Source organism: Pseudophryne corroboree, chromosome 11 (genome assembly GCF_028390025.1).
Source record: "Pseudophryne corroboree isolate aPseCor3 chromosome 11, aPseCor3.hap2, whole genome shotgun sequence".
Lineage (NCBI taxonomy): Eukaryota > Metazoa > Chordata > Amphibia > Anura > Myobatrachidae > Pseudophryne > Pseudophryne corroboree.
In genome coordinates, this window is record NC_086454.1 from 185,288,749 (window position 1) to 185,309,450 (window position 20,702).

At 47.5% G+C, this 20,702-nt stretch overlaps 1 protein-coding gene across 3 annotated transcripts in view; it reads right to left on the reverse strand.

Moving 5' to 3' along the window:
- RCE1 (Ras converting CAAX endopeptidase 1) overlaps positions 1 to 20,702 on the reverse strand; it is an 86,888-nt gene that overhangs the window by 45,606 nt on the left and 20,580 nt on the right. For 2 of the 3 annotated variants that reach the window (XM_063945147.1, XM_063945146.1), the window contains exons 3-5: positions 16,333 to 16,416; positions 16,153 to 16,231; positions 15,863 to 16,030 (exon numbers count right to left, since the gene is read on the reverse strand). In XM_063945147.1, coding sequence (XP_063801217.1) covers positions 15,863 to 16,030; positions 16,153 to 16,231; positions 16,333 to 16,416 — 331 coding nt within the window. The remainder of the gene's footprint in view (positions 1 to 15,862; positions 16,031 to 16,152; positions 16,232 to 16,332; positions 16,417 to 20,702) is intronic. The other variant, XM_063945148.1, reaches the window with a different exon arrangement.

The following is a 20,702-nucleotide window of genomic DNA, read 5'->3' on the forward strand; positions in this document are numbered from 1 at the left end:
AACTGGTCGATCGCGAAGTAAGATCTCCGCTTGACATAGGGCGTTGTATATGGCCCTTAGTTCCAGGATGTTGATGTTTAGACAAGTCTCTTGACTTGACCAAAGGCCTTGGAAATTTCTTCCCTGTGTGACTGCTCCCCAACCTCGGAGGCTCGCGTCCGTGGTCACCAGGATCCAGTCCTGAATGCCGAACCTGCGGCCCTCTAGAAGGTGAGCACTTGTCAGCCACCACAGGAGAGATACTCTGGCCCTGGGGAACAGGGTGATCCGCTGATGCATTTGCAGATGTGACCCGGACCATTTGTCCAATAGGTCCCATTGGAATGTCCTTGCATGGAATCTGCCGTAGGGAATGGCTTCGTATGTCGCCACCATTTTTCCCAGGACTTGAGTGCAATGACGTATTGACACTTGTTTTGGCTTCAACAGGTTCATGACTAGAGTCATGAGTTCCTGCGCTTTTTCTGTCGGAAGAAAAATCCTCTTCTGGTCTGTGTCCAGGATCATGCCCAAGAAGGGCAGACGAGCTGTAGGATTCAGCTGCGACTTTGGAATATTGATATCCAGCAGTGTCGCTGTAACACAGTCAGTGAAAGTGAGACGCTATTCAGCAACTTCTCCCGTGATCTCGCTTTTATGAGGAGATCGTCCAAGTACGGGATAATTGTGACACCCTGTTTGCGCAGGAGCACCATTATTTCCGCCATTACCTTGGTGAAAATTCTCGTGGGCCGTGGAAAGCCCAAACGGCAACATCTGAAATTGGTAATGACAATCCTGTACCGCAAATCTCAGGTACGGCTGAAGAGGATATATGGGAACATGCAGGAATGCATCCTTTATGTCCAGAGATACCATAAAATCTCCCCCTTCCAGGCTGGCGATGACCGCTCTGAGCGATTCCATCTTGAACTTGAACCGTTTTAAGTAAAGGTTCAGGGATTTTAAATTCAAAATGGGTCTGACCGAACAGCCCGGTTTCGGGACCACAAACAGAGTTGAGTAGAACCCCTTCCCTCTTTGAAGCAGGGGAACCTCTACCACCACTTGTTGAAGACACAATTTGCGAATCGCATGTAACACTATCTCCCTTTCCAGGGGGGGAAGTCGGTAGGGCCGATTTGAAAAACCGGCGAGGAGGCACCTCTTCGAATTCCAGCTTGTAACCCTGGGAAACAATTTCTATTGCCCAGGGATCCACCTGTGAGTGAACCCAGATGTGGCTGAACAGTCGAAGACGTGCCCCCACTGAGGCGAACTCCCTCAGGGGAGCCCCAGCGTCATGCGGTGGATTTTGCAGAGGCCAGGGAGGACTTCTCTTCCTGGGAACTAGCTGTATTATGCAGCTTCTTCCCTCTGCCCTTACCTCTGGCAAGAAAGGACGATCCACGTCTTGCTTTTATTGGAACGAAAGGACTGCATTTGATAATGAGGCGCTTTCTTAGATTGTGAGGGAATATATGGCCAAAAATTAGATTTACCTGTCATAGCGACGAGGTCCGAGAGGCCCTCTCCAAACAATTCCTCACCCTTGTAAGGCAACAACTCCATATGTCTCTTGGAGTCGGCATCACCTGACCACTGTCGGGTCCATAAGACACGCCTAGCAGAAATAGACATAGCGTTTATCCTGGAACCCAGTAAACTAATGTCTCTTTGAGCATCCCTCATATATAAGACAGCATCTTTTATATGCCCTAGGGTCATTAAAATGTTATCCTTATCAAGGGTCTCAATATCCGCTGATAAGGAATCTGTCCATGCTGCTACAGCACTACAAATCCAGGCCGACGCAATAGCCGGTCTGAGTAACGTACCAGAATGTGTGTAAATGGACTTCATGGTAACCTCCTGCCTGCGGTCAGCAGGATCCTTGAGGGTAGCCGTATCTTGGGATGGAAGCGCTATCTTTTTTGATAAGCACGTCAAAGCTTTGTCTACCCTAGGGGAGGATTCCCACCGGATTCTGTCCTGCGACGGGAAAGGATACGCTATTAGAATCCTTTTGGGAATCTGCAGTTTTTTGTCTGGAGTTTCCCACGCTTTTTCGCATAATTCGTTCAGCTCATGTGATGAGGGAAAGGTGACCTCAGGTTTCTTTCCCTTATACATGTGTACTCTCGTGTCAGGGACAGGGGGTTCCTCAGTGTTATGCAAAACATCTTTTATTGCGATAATCATATATCGAATACATTTAGCCACCTTTGGCTGTAATTTTGCATCATCGTAGTCGACACTGGAGTCTGAATCCGTGTCGGTATCTGTGTCAACTATTTGGGATAGTGGGCGCTTCTGAGACCACGAAGGTCCAGGCGACATTGGGACAGGCATGGGTTGACTCCCTGACTGTACCCTAGCTTCAGCTTTGTCTAATCTTTTGTGCAATAAATTAACATTAGCACTTAAAACATTCCACATATCCATCCAGTCAGGTGTCGGCACTGCCAACGGAGACCTAACATTCATACACTCCCCCTCCTCCTTAGGTGAGCCTTCAACCTCAGACATGTCGACACACGCGTACCGACACACCACACACACACACACACACACACACACACAGGGAAGCTCTTTTCTGAAGACAAGTTCCCCACCAGGCCCTTTGGAGAGACAGAGAGAGAGTATGCCAGCACACACCCCAGCGCTATATGACCCAGGAAAAAATAAGAATTTACTTACCGATAATTCTATTTCTCGGAGTCCGTAGTGGATGCTGGGGTTCCTGAAAGGACCATGGGGAATAGCGGCTCCGCAGGAGACAGGGCACAAAAGTAAAGCTTTCCGATCAGGTGGTGTGCACTGGCTCCTCCCCCTATGACCCTCCTCCAAGCCAGTTAGGTACTGTGCCCGGACGAGCGTACACAATAAGGGAGGAATTTTGAATCCCGGGTAAGACTCATACCAGCCACACCAATCACACCGTACAACTTGTGATCTAAACCCAGTTAAAAGTATGATAACAGCGGAGCCTCTGAAAGATGGCTCACAACAATAATAACCCGATTTTTGTAACTATGTACAAGTATTGCAGATAATCCGCACTTGGGATGGGCGCCCAGCATCCACTACGGACTCCGAGAAATAGAATTATCGGTAAGTAAATTCTTATTTTCTCTATCGTCCTAGTGGATGCTGGGGTTCCTGAAAGGACCATGGGGATTATACCAAAGCTCCCAAACGGGCGGGAGAGTGCGGATGACTCTGCAGCACCGAATGAGAGAACTCCAGGTCCTCCTTAGCCAGGGTATCAAATTTGTAGGATTTTACAAACGTGTTTGCCCCTGACTAAATAGCCGCTCGGCAAAGTTGTAAAGCCGAGACCCCTCGGGCAGCCGCCCAAGATGAGCCCACCTTCCTTGTGGAATGGGCATTTACATATTTTGGCTGTGGCAGGCCTGCCACAGAATGTGCAAGCTGAATTGTATTACACATCCAACTAGCAATAGTCTGCTTAGAAGCAAGAGCACCCAGTTTGTTGGGTGCATACAGGATAACAGCAAGTCAGTTTTCCTGACTCCAGCCGTCCTGGAACATATTTTCAGGGCCCTGACAACATCTAGCAACTTGGAGTCCTCCAAGTCCCTAGTAGGTGCAAGGCACCACAATAAGCTGGTTCAGGTGAAACACTGACACCACCTTAGGGAGAGAACTGGGGACGAGTCCGCAGCTCTGCCCTGTCCGAATGGACAAACAGATATGGGCTTTTTTGAGAAAAAACCACCAATTTGACACTCGCCTGGTCCAGGCCAGGGCCAAGAGCATGGTCACTTTTCATGTGAGATGCTTCAAATCCACAGATTTGACTGGTTTTAAACCAATGTGATTTGAGGAATCCCAGAACTACGTTGAGATCCCCCAGTGCCACTGGAGGCACAAAAGGGGGTTGTATATGCAATACTCCCTTGACAAACTTCTGGACTTCAGGAACTGAAGCCAATTCTTTCTGGAAGAAAATCGACAGGGCCGAAATTTGAACCTTAATGGACCCCAATTTGAGGCCCATAGACACTCCTGTTTGCAGGAAATGCAGGAAACGACAGAGTTGAAATTTCTTTGTGGGGCCTTCCTGGCCTCACACCACGCAACATATTTTCGCCACATGTGGTGATAATGTTGTGCGGTCACCTCCTTTCTGGCTTTGACCAGGGTAGGAATGACCTCTTCCGGAATGCCTTTTTCCCTTAGGATCCGGCTTTCCACCGCCATGCCGACAACGCAGCTGCGGTAAGTCTTGGAACAGACATGGTACTTGCTGAAGCAAGTCCCTTCTTAGCGGCAGAGGCCATAAGACCTCTGTAAGCATCTCTTGAAGTTCCGGGTACCAAGTCCTTCTTGGCCAATCCGGAGCCATGAGTATAGTTCTTACTCCTCTACGTCTTATAATTCTCAGCACCTTAGGTATGAGAAGCAGAGGAGGGAACACATACACCGACTGGTACACCCACGGTGTTACCAGAACGTCCACAGCTATTGCCTGAGGGTCTCTTGACCTGGCGCAATACCTGTCCCGTTTTTTGTTCAGACGGGACGCCATCATGTCCACCTTTGGTATTTCCCAACGGTTTACAATCATGTGGAAAAAACTTCCCGATGAAGTTTCCACTCTTCCGGGTGGAGGTCGTGCCTGCTGAGGAAGTCTGCTTCCCAGTTTCCATTCCCGGGATGAAACACTGCTGACAGTGCTATCACATGATTTTCCGCCCAGCGAAAAGTCCTTGCAGTTTTTGCCATTGCCCTCCTGCTTCTTGTGTCGCCCTGTCTGTTTACGTGGGCGACTGCCGTGATGTTTTTCCCACTGGATCAATACCGGCTGACCTTGAAGCAGAGGTCTTGCTAAGCTTAGAGCATTATAAATTTACCCTTAGCTCCAGTATATTTATGTGGAGAAAAGTCTCCAGACTTGATCACACTCCCTGGAAATTATTTCCTTGTGTGACTGCTCCCCAGCCTCTCGGGCTGGGCTCCGTGGTCACCAGCATCCAATCCTGAATGCCGAATCTGCGGCCCTCTAGAAGATGAGCACTCTATAACCACCACAGGAGAGACACCCTTGTCCTTGGATATAGGGTTATCCGCTGATGCATCTGAAGATGCGATCCGGACCATTTGTCCAGCAGATCCCACTGAAAAGTTCTTGCGTGAAATCTGCCGAATGGAATTGCTTCGTAGGAAGCCACCATTTTTACCAGGACCCTTGTGCAATGATGCACTGTTTTTAGGAGGTTCCTGACTAGCTCGGATAACTCCCTGGCTTTCTCTTCCGGGAGAAACACCTTTTTCTGGACTGTGTCCAGAATCATCCCTAGGCACAGCAGACGTGTCGTCGGGATCAGCTGCGATTTTGGAAGATTTAGAATCCACCCGTGCTGTTGTAGCAGTATCCTAGATAGTGCTACTCCGACCTCCAACTGTTCCCTGGACTATGCCCTTATCAGGAGATCGTCCAAGTAAGGGATAATTAAGACGCCTTTTCTTCGAAGAAGAATCATCATTTCGGCCATTACCTTGGTAAAGACCCGGGGTGCCGTGGACAATCCAAACGGCAGCGTCTGAAACTGATAGTGACAGTTCTGCACCACGAACCTGAGGTACCCTTAGTGAGAAGGGCAAATTTGGGACATAGAGGTAAGCATCCCTGATGTCCCGGGACACTATATAGTCCCCTTCTTCCTGGTTCGTTATCACTGCTCTGAGTGACTCCATCTTGATTTGAACCTTTGTAAGTGTTCAAAAAAATTTTTAGAATAAGTCTCACCTAGCCTTCTGGCTTCAGTACCACAATATAGTGTGGAATAATACCCCTTTTCTTGTAGTAGGAGGGGTAATTTAATTATCACCTGCTGGGAATACAGCTTGTGAATTTTTTCCCATACTGCCTCCTTGTCGGAGGGAGACCTTGGTAAAGCAGACTTCAGGAGCCTGCGAAGGGGAAACGTCTCGACATTCCAATCTGTACCCCTGGGATACTACTTGTAGGATCCAGGGGTCCTGTACGGTCTCAGCGCCATGCTGAGAACTTGTCAGAAGCGGTGGAACGCTTCTGTTCCTGGGAATGGGCTGCCTGCTGCAGTCTTCTTCCCTTTCCTCTATCCCTGGGCAGATATGATCTTATAGGGACGAAAGGACTGAGGCTGAAAAGACGGTGTCTTTTTCTGCAGAGATGTGACTTAGGGTAAAAACGGTGGATTTTCCAGCAGTTGCCGTGGCCACCAGGTCCGATGGACCGACCCCAAATAACTCCTCTTCCTTTATACGGCAATACACCTTTGTGCCGTTTGGAATCTGCATCACCTGACCACTGTCGTGTCCATAACATCTTCTGGCAGTTATGGACATCGCATTTACTCTTGATGCCAGAGTGCAAATATCCCTCTGTGCATCTCGCATATATAGAAATGCATCCTTTAAATGCTCTATAGTCAATAAAATACTGTCCCTGTCAAGGGTATCAATATTTTTAGTCAGGGAATCCGACCAAGCCACCCCAGCTCTGCACATCCAGGCTGAGGCGATCGCTGGTCGCAGTATAACACCAGTATGTGTGTATATACTTTTTATGATATTTTCCAGCCTCCTGTCAGCTGGTCCTTGAGGACCGCCCTATCTATAGACGGTACCGCCACTTGTTTTGATAAGCGTGTGAGCGCCTTATCCACCCTAAGGGGTGTTTCCCAACGCGCCCTAACTTCTGGCGGGAAAGGGTATACCGCCCATAATTTTCTATCGGGGGGAACCCACGCATCATCACACACTTTATTTAATTTATCTGATTCAGGAAAAACTATGGTAGTTTTTTCACATCCCACATAATACCCTCTTTTGTGGTACTTGTAGTATCAGAAATATGTAACACCTCCTTCATTGCCTTTAACGTGTGGCCCTAATAAGGAATACGTTTTTTTATTCACCGTCGACACTGGATTCAGTGTCCCTGTCTGTGTCTGTGTCGACCGACTAAAGTAAACGGGCGTTTTAAAAACCCCTGACGGTGTTTTTGAGACGTCTGGACCGGTACTAATTGTTTGTCGGCCGTCTCATGTCGTCAACCGACCTTGCAGCGTGTTGACATTATCACGTAATTCCCTAAATAAGCCATCCATTCCGGTGTCGACTCCCTAGAGAGTGACATCACCATTACAGGCAATTGCTCCGCCTCCTCACCAACATCGTCCTCCTACATGTCGACACACACGTACCGACACACAGCACACACACAGGGAATGCTCTGATAGAGGACAGGACCCACTAGCCCTTTGGAGAGACAGAGGGAGAGTTTGCCAGCACACACCAAAAACGCTATAATTATATAGGGACAACCTTATATAAGTGTTTTCCCTTATAGCATCTTTTTTATATATTTCTAACGCCAAATTAGTGCCCCCCCTCTCTGTTTTAACCCTGTTTCTGTAGTGCAGTGCAGGGGAGAGCCTGGGAGCCTTCCCTCCAGCCTTTCTGTGAGGGAAAATGGCGCTGTGTGCTGAGGAGATAGGCCCCGCCCCTTTTTCGGCGGCCTCGTCTCCCGCTCTTAACGGATTCTGGCAGGGGTTAAATATCTCCATATAGCCTCCGGAGGCTATATGTGAGGTATTTTTAGCCAAAATAGGTATTCATTTGCCTCCCAGGGCGCCCCCCTCCCAGCGCCCTGCACCCTCAGTGACTGCCGTGTGAAGTGTGCTGAGAGGAAAATGGCGCACAGCTGCAGTGCTGTGCGCTACCTTTAGAAGACTGAGGAGTCTTCTGCCGCCGATTCTGGACCTCTTCTTACTTCAGCATCTGCAAGGGGGCCGGCGGCAAGGCTCCGGTGACCATCCAGGCTGTACCTGTGATCGTCCCTCTGGAGCTGATGTCCAGTAGCCAAGAAGCCAATCCATCCTGCACGCAGGTGAGTTCACTTCTTCTCCCCTAAGTCCCTCGTTGCAGTGATCCTGTTGCCAGCAGGACTCACTGTAAAATAAAAAACCTAAGCTAAACTTTTCTAAGCAGCTCTTTAGGAGAGCCACCTACATTGCGCCCTTCTCGGCCGGGCACAAAAATCTAACTGGCTTGGAGGAGGGTCATAGGGGGAGGAGCCAGTGCACACCACCTGATCGGAAAGCTTTACTTTTGTGCCCTGTCTCCTGCGGAGCAGCTATTCCCCATGGTCCTTTCAGGAACCCCAGCATCCACTAGGACGATAGAGAAAAACACAGTATGTTTACCCAGTAACGCTTTTGTTATGTATATGCGCCAATTATGTGCCCCCCCCCCACCCCTCTACTTTAAAACCCTTCTTTCACCGTGTGTTAAGCAGGGGAGAGTCCGGGGAGCTTCCTCTCAGCGGTGCTGTGGAGAAAATGGCGCTGGTGAGTGCCGAGGGAGAAGCCCCGCCCCCTCGGCGGCGGGCTTCTGTCCCACTCAAATTTGTCAACAACATGGCGGGGGCTCTTAATATACATGTACAGTGCCCAGCTGTACATGTATATATCTATATATGCCACAGGAAATGTTAATATTGCTGCCCAGGGCCCCATTATGGTATGTAATTATTCCAAAATAGGGAAAAATACGATATCCAAAATACTTCTGGTCCCAAGCATTTTGGATAAGGGATACTCAACACGTGTAAATAAGTAAATTATCGGTGGCACTCGCTGGGGACTCTCTCAGCACAGGAAGAAGAGACACAGCTCAAGTCTGCAGTTAACGTTTCAGTTTATGCAACTTTCGTCAGAACAACATACATAATGAAAAACACATACCTTTATACCTGCACCAAGCACCTGTGTGCACGTCCCAGGCTCGGTCACGCCGGCGGGGAATGGATGACGTCATCAGCCCGCATCACTGCCAGAACGCTCCTCCCCGTCGTCGCTCCGGTTACCATGGAGACATACTCTATACAATGAAAAAACATGTGATATAACCCTGAGGATGCCAAAGAGTCCGTGGCCATGCAGTTTGATCAATTGTGTTTATGCTAGCAGCTAGCTCTGGTATGATGTGTGACAATGTAAATCTATGCTATACATATCTCATTCAAGAAAGCAATTTAAATTAAACTGCTCATTAAGACCTCTGGGGGCGATAGTATTTAAACGGTGTATCCACCTAGTTTCTCTCTGTAGTAATAATTTATTTCTATCTCCCCCCCCTGATATTGTCAGGTTGCTGGTCTATAATTTTGTATTTAAGCAAATGTTATGTTTCGCAAAAGGTCTAGCCACTGGTAATTGAAATATTTCCGTATAGGGCTGCAGTCCTATCAATTATCTGTTTCTTGGACATTATGATTTTTTGGACATTATGACTTTTATTTCTTGACTTGAGTAAGTTTGATCTTACACTCACTATATGTTTCTAGGTCCATATTCTATTGCTCGAACTAGGTTGTTATTCTTTCCAATGTGTTTTGTAGGACCTAGTAACTTTGTATGCTGCAGGATTACAGGACCACTGACTTGTGGAGCTGGTTAAAATAAGATTTTACTCACCGGTAAATCTATTTCTCGTAGTCTGTAGTGGATGCTGGGAACTCCGTAAGGACCATGGGGAATAGCGGCTCCGCAGGAGACTGGGCACAACTAAAAGAAAGCTTTTATACTACCTGGTGTGCACTGGCTCCTCCCACTATGACCCTCCTCCAAGCCTCAGTTAGGATACTGTGCCCGGAAGAGCTGACACAATAAGGAAGGATTTTGAATCCCGGGTAAGACTCATACCAGCAAAACCAATCACACCGTATAACTTGTGATACTATACCCAGTTAACAGTATGAAATATAACAGCCTCTCAGATGGCTAAACAATAACCCTTAGTTAGGCAATAACTACATACAAGTATTGCAGACAATCCGCACTTGGGATGGGCGCCCAGCATCTACTACGGACTACGAGAAATAGATTTACCGGTGAGTAAAATTTTATTTTCTCTGACGTCCTAGTGGATGCTGGGAACTCCGTAAGGACCATGGGGATTATACCAAAGCTCCCAAACGGGCGGGAGAGTGCGGATGACTCTGCAGCACCGAATGAGAGAACTCAAGGTCCTCCTCAGCCAGGGTATCAAATTTGTAGAATTTTGCAAACGTGTTTGCCCCTGACCAAGTTGCAGCTCGGCAAAGTTGTAAAGCCGAGACCCCTCGGGCAGCCGCCCAAGATGAGCCCACTTTCCTCGTGGAATGGGCTTTTACGGATTTAGGATGCGGCAATCCAGCCGCAGAATGCTCCAGCTGAATTGTGCTACAAATTCAGCGAGCAATAGTCTGCTTAGAAGCAGGAGCACCTATTTTGTTGGGTGCCTACAGGATAAAAAGCGAGTCAGTTTTCCTGACTCCAGCCGTCCTGGAAATATAAATTTTTAAGGCCCTGACTACGTCCAGTAACTTGGAATCTTCCAAGTCCCTAGTAGCCGCAGGCACTACAATAGGTTGGTTCAAGTGAAAAGCTGATACCACCTTAGGGAGAAACTGGGGACGAGTCCTCAATTCTGCCCTATCCATACGGAAAATCAGATAAGGGCTTTTACATGACAAAGCCGCCAATTCTGACACACGCCTGGCCGAAGCCAAGGCCAATAACATGACCACTTTCCACGTGAGATATTTAAAATCCACAGTTTTAAGTGGCTCAAACCAATGTGATTTTAGGAAACTCAACACCACGTTGAGATCCCAAGGTGCCACAGGAGGCACAAAAAGGGGGCTGAATATGTAGCACTCCCTTTACAAATGTCTGAACTCCAGGCAGTGAAGCCAGTTCTTTCTGGAAGAAAATCGACAGCCGAAATCTGGACCTTAATGGAACCCAAGTTTAGGCCCATAGTCACTCCTGACTGTAGGAAGTGCAGAAAAAGACCCAGCTGAAATTCCTCCGTTGGGGCCTTCCTGGCCTCACACCACGCAACATATTTTCGCCAAATACGGTGATAATGGTTTGCGGTTACTTCTTTCCTGGCTTTTATCAGCGTAAGAATGACTTCCTCCGGAATGCCCTTTTCCTTTAGGATCCGGAATTCAACTGCCATGCAGTCAAACGCAGCCGCGGTAAGTATTGGAACAGACAGGGCCCCTGCTGTAGCAGATCCTGTTTGAGCGGTAGAGGCCATGGGTCCTCAGATATCATTTCTTGAAGTTCTGGGTACCAAGCTCTTCTTGGCCCATCCTGAACCACGAGTATCGTTCTTACTCCTCGTTTTCTTATTATTCTCAGTACCTTTGGTATGAGAGGCAGAGGAGGGAATACATAAACCGACTGGTACACCCACGGTGTCACTAGAGCGTCCACAGCTATTGCCTGAGGGTCCCTTGACCTGGCGCAATATCTAGTTTTTTGTTTAGGCGGGACGCCATCATGTCCACCTGTGGCCTTTCCCAGCGGATTACCAACAGTTGGAAGACTTCTGGATGAAGTCCCCACTCTCCCGGGTGTAGGTCGTGTCTGCTGAGGAAGTCTGCTTCCCAGCTGTCCACTCCCGGAATGAACACTGCTGACAGTGCTAAGACGTGATTTTCCGCCCATCGGAGAATCCTTGTGGCTTCTGCCATCGCCATCCTGCATCTTGTGCCGCCCTGTCGGTTTACATGGGCGACCGCCGTGATGTTGTCTGATCGGATCAGTACCGGCTGGTTTTGAAGCAGAGGCCTTGCCAGACTTAGGGCATTGTAAATGGCCCTCAGTTCCAGAACATTTATGTGTAGGGACGACTCCTGACTTGACCAAAGTCATAGGAAATTTCTCCCCTGTGTGACTGCCCCCCAGCCTCGAAGGCTGGCATCCGTGGTTACCAGGACCCAGTCCTGTATGCCGAATCTGCGGCCCTCTTGAAGATGAGCACTCTGCAGCCACCACAGTAGAGATAACCCTGTCTCCAAGGACCAGGGTATCAGCCGATGCATCTGAAGATGCGATCCCGACCACTTGTCCAAGAGGTCCCACTGAAAGGTTCTTGCATGGAACCTGCCGAATGGAATTCTGCTTCGTAAGAAGCTATCATTTTTCCCAGGACTCGTGTGCAGTGATGCACCGATACCTGTTTTGGTTTCAGGAGGTCTCTGACTAGAGATGACAGCTCCTTGGCTTTCTCCTGCGGGAGAAATACTTTTTTCTGTTCTGTGTCCAGAACCATCCCCAGGAACAGTAGACGTGTGGTAGGAACCAGCTGTGACTTTGGAATGTATAGAATCCATCCGTGCTGTTGTAGCACTTCCCGAGATAGTGCTACTCCGACCAACAACTGCTCCTTGGACCTCACCTTTATAAGGAGATCGTCCAAGTACGGGATAATTAAAAACTCCCTTTTTTCGAAGGAGTATATAATTTCTGCCATTACCTTGGTAAAGACCCTCGGTGCCGTGGACAGTCCAAACGGCAGTGTTTGGAATTGGTAATGGCAATCCTGTACCACAAATCTGAGGTACTCCTGGTGAGGATGGTAAATGGGGACATGTAGGTAAGCATCCTTGATGTCCAGGGATTCCATGTAATCCCCCTCCTCCAGGCTTGCAATAACCGCCCTGAGCGATTCCATCTTGAACTTGAATTTTTTTATGTATGTGTTCAAGGATTTCAAATTTAACATGGGTCTCACCGAACCGTCCGGTTTCGGTACCACAAACAGTGTGGAATAGTAACCCCGTCCTTGTTGAAGTAGGGGCACCTTGACTATCACCTGCTGGGAATACAGCTTGTGAATTGCCTCTAGCACAGCCTCCCTGCCTGAGGGAGTTGTCGGCAAGGCAGATTTGAGGAAACGGTGGGGGGGAGACGCCTCGAATTCCAGCTTGTACCCCTGAGATACTACTTGAAGGATCCAGGGATCCACCTGTGAGCGAGCCCACTGAGCGCTGAAATTTTTGAGGTGGCCCCCCACCGTAACTGGCTACGCCTGTGGAGCCCCCGCGTCATGCGGTGGACTCAGAGGAAGCGGGGGAAGAATTTTGATTCTGGGAACTGGCTGACTGGTGCAGCTTTTTCCCTCTTCCCTCGTCTCTGTGCAGAAAGGAAGCGCCTTTGACCCGCTTGCTTTTCTGAAGCCGAAAGGACTGTACCTGATAATACAGTGCTTTCTTAGGCTGTGAGGAAACCTGAGGTAAAAAATTTTCTTCCCAGCTGTTGCTGTGGATACGAGGTCCCAGAGACCATCCCCAAACAATTCCTCACACTTATAAGGCTCTATGTGCCTTTTAAAGTCAGCATCACCTGTCCAGTGTCGGGTCTCTAATACCCTCCTGACAGAATGGACATTGCATTAATTCTGGATGCCAGCCGGCAAAATATCCCTCTGTGTATCCCTCATATATAAGACGACGTCTTTAATATGCTCTTATGTTCGCAAAATAGTATCCCTGTTTGACAGGGTCACAGACCACGCTGCAGCAGCACTATCTGCAGGTCTCAGTCTAGTACCGGAGTGTGTAAATACAGACTTCAGGATAGCCTCCTGCTTTTTATCAGCAGGTACCTTCAAAGTGGCCGTATCCTAAGACGGCAGTGCCACCTTTTTTGACAAACGTTTGAGCGCCTTATCCACCCTAGGGGATATCTCCCAGCGTAACTTATCCTCTGGCGGGAAAGGGTACGCCATCAGTAACTTTTTAGAAATTACCAGTTTCTTATCGGGGGAACCCACGCTTTTTCACACTTCATTCACTCATTTGATGGGGGAACAAAACACTGCCTGCTTTTTCTCCCCACACATAAAACCCTTTTTTAGTGGTACTTGGGTTAATGTCAGAAATGTGTAACACATTTTTTATTGCCGGGATCATGTAACGGATGTTCCTAGTGGATTGTGTATATGTCTCAACCTCGTCGACACTGGAGTCAGACTCCGTGTCGACATCTGTGTCTGCCATCTGAGGGAGCGGGCGTTTTTGAGCCCCTGATGGCCTTTGAGACGCCTGGGCAGGCGCGGCTGAGAAGCCGGCTGTCCCACAGCTGTTACGTCATCCAGCCTTTTATGTAAGGAGTTGACACTGTCGGTTTATACCTTCCACCTATCCATCCACTCTAGTGTCGGCCCCACAGGGGGCGACATCACATTTATCGGCATCTGCTCTGCCACCACATAAGCCTCCTCATCAAACGTGTCGACACAGCCGTACCGACACATCGCACACACAGGGAATGCTCTGACTGAGGACAGGACCCCACACAGCCCTTTGGGGAGACAGAGAGAGAGTATGCCAGCACACACCAGAGCGCTACATAATTTAGGGATTAACACTATATTGAGTGAATTTTTCCCAATAGCTGCTTGTATATACAATATTGCGCCTAAATTTAGTGCCCCCCCTCTCTTTTGAACCCTTTGAGCCTGCAAACTACAGGGGAGAGCCGTCTTCCAGCTGCAATGTTAAGAGAAAATGGCGCCAGTGTGCTGAGGGAGATAGCTCCGCCCCTTTTCCGCTGACTTTTCTCCCGCTTTTTTATGGATTCTGGCAGGGGCATTTATCACATATATAGCCTCTGGGGCTATATATTGTGATATATTTGCCAGCCAAGGTGTTTTTATTGCTGCTCAGAGCGCCCCCCCCCCAGCGCCCTGCACCCTCAGTGACCGGAGTGTGAAGTGTGCATGAGGAGCAATGGCGCACAGCTGCAGTGCTGTGCGCTACCTTGGTGAAGACTGATGTCTTCTGCCGCCGATTTTCCGGACCTCTTCTTGCTTCTGGCTCTGTAAGGGGGACGGCGGCGCGGCTCCAGGAACGAACACCAAGGCCAGTTCCATGCGGTCGATCCTTCTGGAGCTAATGGTGTCCAGTAGCCTAAGAAGCCCAAGCTAGCTGCAAGCAGGTAGGTTCGCTTCTTCTCCCCTTAGTCCCTCGATGCAGTGAGCCTGTTGCCAGCAGGTCTCACTGTAAAATAAAAAACCTAAAATAAACTTTCTTTCTAGGAGCTCAGGAGAGCCCCTAGTGTGCATCCAGCTCGGCCGGGCACAGAAATCTAACTGAGGCTTGGAGTAGGGTCATAGTGGGAGGAGCCAGTGCACACCAGGTAGTCTAAAAGCTTTCTTTTAGTTGTGCCCAGTCTCCTGCGGAGCCGCTATTCCCCATGGTCCTTACGGAGTTCCCAGCATCCACTAGGACGTCAGAGAAGTTGCATTAGTGAGTATATGGCCAGTGAACATTGGTGTTTTTGTGTACCCAGAGGCATATTTTTACCACTCCCCTCCTTGTATCTAGGCACATGTATTTTGGTGCTAGATATCTTTCTTTCACTTGGTGGTGGTTGTCCTTGTTTGGGTCCGTAAGAGTGTTTGTACTTACGTTTGCTTTTTTCTTCTTTCCTTTTTTGTATATTGCAGTCTATGTCTGTTGAATTGATCTATTTTAATTGAATTATATATAGCTAGTCTTGAGAAAGGCTTGTGTCTTTGAGCCAAAACGTCGACCTATTAAAGCCTATGATTAAATCCTGATATGACGACTTGACCCATTTTCTTAAGGAGAGTGCCCCTCCAGGATACTAGAATCTCTGTCTATATATACACATACATACATACATACATACACATACTTTGTTTTCTTCTAATGAATGAATTAGCTTTGCTTCAAATATACACATAATTGTACTACTTATTTCATGATAGCGCATACGCATTATGAGAGAACTTATTTAATTTCACATTTAATTTCCATTCCACTATATTCTTCTAGCAATTAAAACACAGAGGCCGATAACACGGAGGTTCTCCATCTCGTACTGCTTAAGCGCAGGACACACTATCCCACAACAAGACAGACATTATAAGCAATCCATATCAGTATCAAAAGGTAATGTATTCATATTATGTTTGCAATGTGATATGTATATATTATAAACCATCTACCTTTTCTGGACATAAATCCCAGATCTAATTATGCAAGAACATGTTAATTACTCACCAATACCAAAGAACAATGGGCATGTAAAGATTGCTGTGCCAGGGCTAGTACATGGTACTAACATGGGCAGCATGCAGGCCCTGAAGACCAACTCCTCTGTAAGAGGGGCAATAACCTGGTTACGAAGCCACCGCATGTCAGTCACACAAAGCATCCAAAAACGAAGATCTGTAAGTTTACAAACAGTTACATATAAGTAGACAGTACAATAATGTGTAATGTAGCACAATCAGAAGATAACTACAGTATTTTCACAAGCAGCAACTTACATGTCTCCTAAAAGCACCTACCAAAAGCAACTTTTAATCCATCAATAAAATCCCAAGGGCAATCCAGAGAAAGGTGTACAAGAGGGCCCAAGAATAATATCTGCAAAGATTAAAATAGAAAACAAAAATAAACACCTTTTTAGGTCTTTCATTTAAGTCAAAATGTTTATTTTATTTAACTCTCAGAATGGTCAGCCTTACCATAGTGAGTAGCAAAGGTAAAATTGTTGCTGTGAGGAGACCCTCAAGTCGGAAACCCATAAGTGAGAGTATGGCTGCACCTGTCTTAGGAGAACAGTAAATATATTAGCCACGGATAAAATGCTTTCATACAAGTAAGGAGATGACCATCATGTTTTCTGTTGTCCCATCAGAAAGGTTGGGGTGTATAAAAGGGTCATTAATTAGTTAGAAAGCATCAATGTTACTTATTCAAAAATATCAATCCTTCCCTAGTACAACATAATGTTTCCTTTTACAACCACAAACAATCTAATGGTGGGTACACATCAGAACGACGGCGAATCGAACCAATGGTCGGGATGTTTTCTTTTCATCCCAGACCATCACCGACTGGCCGTACACAGACGATTTGTAATTCATTAATACGCACAGCGCCGCATATATCACCCAGTTTTCCGTGCAAGACGGCCAACCAAAAGATATCACATCCAACCCGCCGAAGCACGCAATTGATTTTACACTTCAGACTATATGCACGATTTGTCATTACTATACGACAAATCGTGCCGATATCGGCATGCTGTGTACCCACCGTAAAGGTACATCTTAGACTATAGGAGAAACCCAAAGTTCACACACAGGGGCTCATGTACAGTTGGGCATGCATCCAACTCTGAAGAGGAATATGCAGTTTTCAGTAATTTCTTAGGTCTGCAGACGTACTTCCCACATATGCCTATCTAAGTTTAGAGAAGCGGGATGGGAAAGAAGGAGTGGGCTGCAATAGCCAAATGAATGAGCCTTTCTTATTATGTATAAAGAGTTACAACTAGAGATGTGCACCGGAAATTTTTCGGGTTTTGCGTTTTGGTTTTGGATTCTGTTCCGCGGCCGTGTTTTGGATTCGGACGCGTTTTGGCAAAACATCCCTTAAAATTTGTCGTATTCGGGTGTTTTTTTTCAAAAACCCCTCAAAAACAGCTTAAATCATAGAATTGAGGTAATTTTGATCCTATAGTATTATTAACCTCAATAACCATAATATCCACCAATTTCCAGTCTATTCTGAACACCTCACAATATTATTTGTAGTCCTAAAATTTGCACCGAGGTCGCTGTATGACGAAGTTAAGCGACCCAAGTGGCCGGCACAAACACCTGGCCCATCTAGGATTGGCACTGCAGTGTCAGACAGGATGGCACTTAAAAAAATTGGCCCCAAACAGCACATGATGCAAAGAAAAGAGAAAAAGAGGTGCACTGTGGTCGCTGGATGGCTAAGCTAAGCGACACAAACACCTCAATATAACAGGAATTATTTGTTCTAATCAATGGTATTATTGGTCCAAATAACTGGAAGAAAATGACAAAATCACTGGAATTATTTGGCAAGATCACTGTAATTAATAATTATAAATCACTGATATTAATTGGTAAAAATAAGATTTTACTTACCGATAAATCTATTTCTCATAGTCCGTAGTGGATGCTGGGGACTCCGTCAGGACCATGGGGGGGGGATAGCGGCTCCGCAGGAGACAGGGCACAAAAGCAAGCTTTTAGGATCACATGGTGTGTACTGGCTCCTCCCCCTATGACCCTCCTCCAAGCCTCAGTTAGGTACTGTGCCCGGATGAGCGTACACAATAAGGAAGGATCTTGAATCCCGGGTAAGACTCATACCAGCCACACCAATCACACCGTACAACTTGTGATCTGAACCCAGTTAACAGTATGATAACAAAGAAGTAGCCTCTAAAAAAAAAAAAAAAGATGGCTCACAACAATAATAACCCGATTTTTGTAACAATAACTATGTACAAGTAATGCAGACAATCCGCACTTGGGATGGGCGCCCAGCATCCACTACGGACTATGAGAAATAGATTTATCGGTAAGTAAAATCTTATTTTCTCTAACGTCCTAGTGGATGCTGGGGACTCCGTCAGGACCATGGGGATTATACCAAAGCTCCCAAACGGGCGGGAGAGTGCGGATGACTCTGCAGCACCGAATGAGAGAACTCCAGGTCCTCCTCAGCCAGGGTATCAAATTTGTAGAATTTTACAAACGTGTTCCCCCCTGACCACGTAGCTGCTCGGCAAAGTTGTAAAGCCGAGACCCCTCGGGCAGCCGCCCAAGATGAGCCCACCTTCCTTGTGGAATGGGCATTTACAGATTTTGGCTGTGGCAGGCCTGCCACAGAATGTGCAAGCTGAATTGTACTACAAATCCAACGAGCAATAGTCTGCTTAGAAGCAGGAGCACCCAGCTTTTTGGGTGCATACAATATAAACAGCAAGTCAGACTTTCTGACTCCAGCCGTCCTGGAATTAAATATATATATATATATTTTCAGGGCCCTGACAACGTCTAGCAACTTGGAGTCCTCCAAGTCCCTAGTAGCCGCAGGCACCACCATAGGTTGTTTCAGGTGAAACGCTGACACCACCTTAGGAAGAAAGTGGGGACGAGTCCGCAGTTCTGCCCTGTCCGAATGGAAAATCAAATATGGGCTTTTGTAAGACAAAGCCGCCAATTCTAACACTCGCCTGGCCGAGGCCAGGGCCAACAGCATGGTCACTTTCCATGTGAGATATTTCAAATCCACAGATTTGAGCGGTTCAAACCAATATGATTTGAGGAATCCCAACACTACGTTGAGATCCCACGGTGCCACTGGAGGCACAAAAGGGGCTGTATATGCAATACTCCCTTGACAAATGTCTGGACTTCAGGAACTGAAGCCAATTCTTTCTGGAAGAAAATCTACAGGGCCGAAACTTGAACCTTAATGGACCCCAATTTGAGGCTCATAGACACTCCTGTTTGCAGGAAGTGCAGAAATCGACCTAGTTGAAATTTCTTCGTGGGGCCTTCCTGGCCTCACCCACGCAACATATTTTCACCACATGTGGTGATAACGTTGTGCGGTCACCTCCTTCCTGGCTTTGACCAGGGTAGGTATGACCTCTTCCGGAATGCCTTTTCCCTTAGGATCCGGCGTTCAACCGCCATGCCGTCAAACGCAGCCGCGGTAAGTCTTGGAACAGACATGGTACTTGCTGAAGCAAGTCCCTTCTTAGCTCCCGAGGCCATTAGTCCTCTGTGAGCATCTCTTGAAATTCCGGGTACCAAGTCCCTCTTGGCCAATCCGGAGCCACGAGTATAGTTCTTACTCCTCTACGTCTTATAATTCTCAATACCTTGGTTATGAGAAGCAGAGGAGGGAACACATACACCGACTGTTACACCCGCGGTGTTACCAGGACATCCACAGCTATCGCCTGAAGGTCTCGTGACCTGGCGCAATACCTGTCCCGTTTTTTGTTCGGGCGGGATGCCATCATGTCCACCTTTGGTCTTTCCCAACGGTTCACAATCATGCGGAAAACTTCCCGATGAAGTTCCCACTCTCCCGGGTGGAGGTCGTGCCTGCTGAGGAAGTCTGCTTCCCAGTCGTCCACTCCCGGAATGAACACTGCTGACAGTGCTATCACATGATTTTCCGCCTAGCGAAAAATCCTTGCAGTTTTGCCACTGCCCTCCTGCTTCTTGTGCCGCCCTTTCTGTTTACGTGGGCGACTGCCGTGATGTTATCCCACTGGATCAATACCGGCTGACCTTGAAGCAGAGGTCTTGCTAAGTTTAGAGCATTATAAATTTGCTCTTAGCTCCAGTATATTTATGTGGAGAGAATTCTCCAGACTTGATCACACTCCCTGGAAATTTTTTCCCTGTGTGACTGCTCTCCAGCCTCTCAGGCTGGCCTCCGTGGTCACCAGCACCCAATCCTGAATGCCGAATCTGCGGCCCTCTAGAAGATGAGCACTCTGTAATCACCACAGGAGAGACACCCTTGTTCTTGGATATAGGGTTATCCGCTGATGCATCTGAAGATGCGATCCGGACCATTTGTCCAGCAGATCCCACTGAAGAGTTCTTGCGTGAAATCTGCCGAATGGAATCGCTTCGTAATAAGCCACCATTTTTACCAGGACTCTTGTGCAATGATGCACTGACACTTTTCCTGGTTTTAGGAGGATCCCGATTAGCTCGGATAACTCCCTGGCTTTCTCCTCTGGGAGAAACACCTTTTTCTGGACTGTGTCCAGAATCATCCCTAGGACCAGCAGACGTGTCGTCGGAACAACTGCGGTTTTGGAATATTTAGAATCCACCCGTGTTGTCGTAGAACTACTTGAGATAGTGCTACTCAGACCTCCAACTGTTCTCTGGACCTTGTTCTTATCAGGAAGTCGTCCATTTTCTTTGAAGACGAATCCTCATTTCGGTCATTACCTTGGTAAGGACCCGGGGTGCCTTGGACAATCCAACGGCATCGTCTGAAACTGATAGTGACAGTTCTGTACCACGAACCTGAGGTA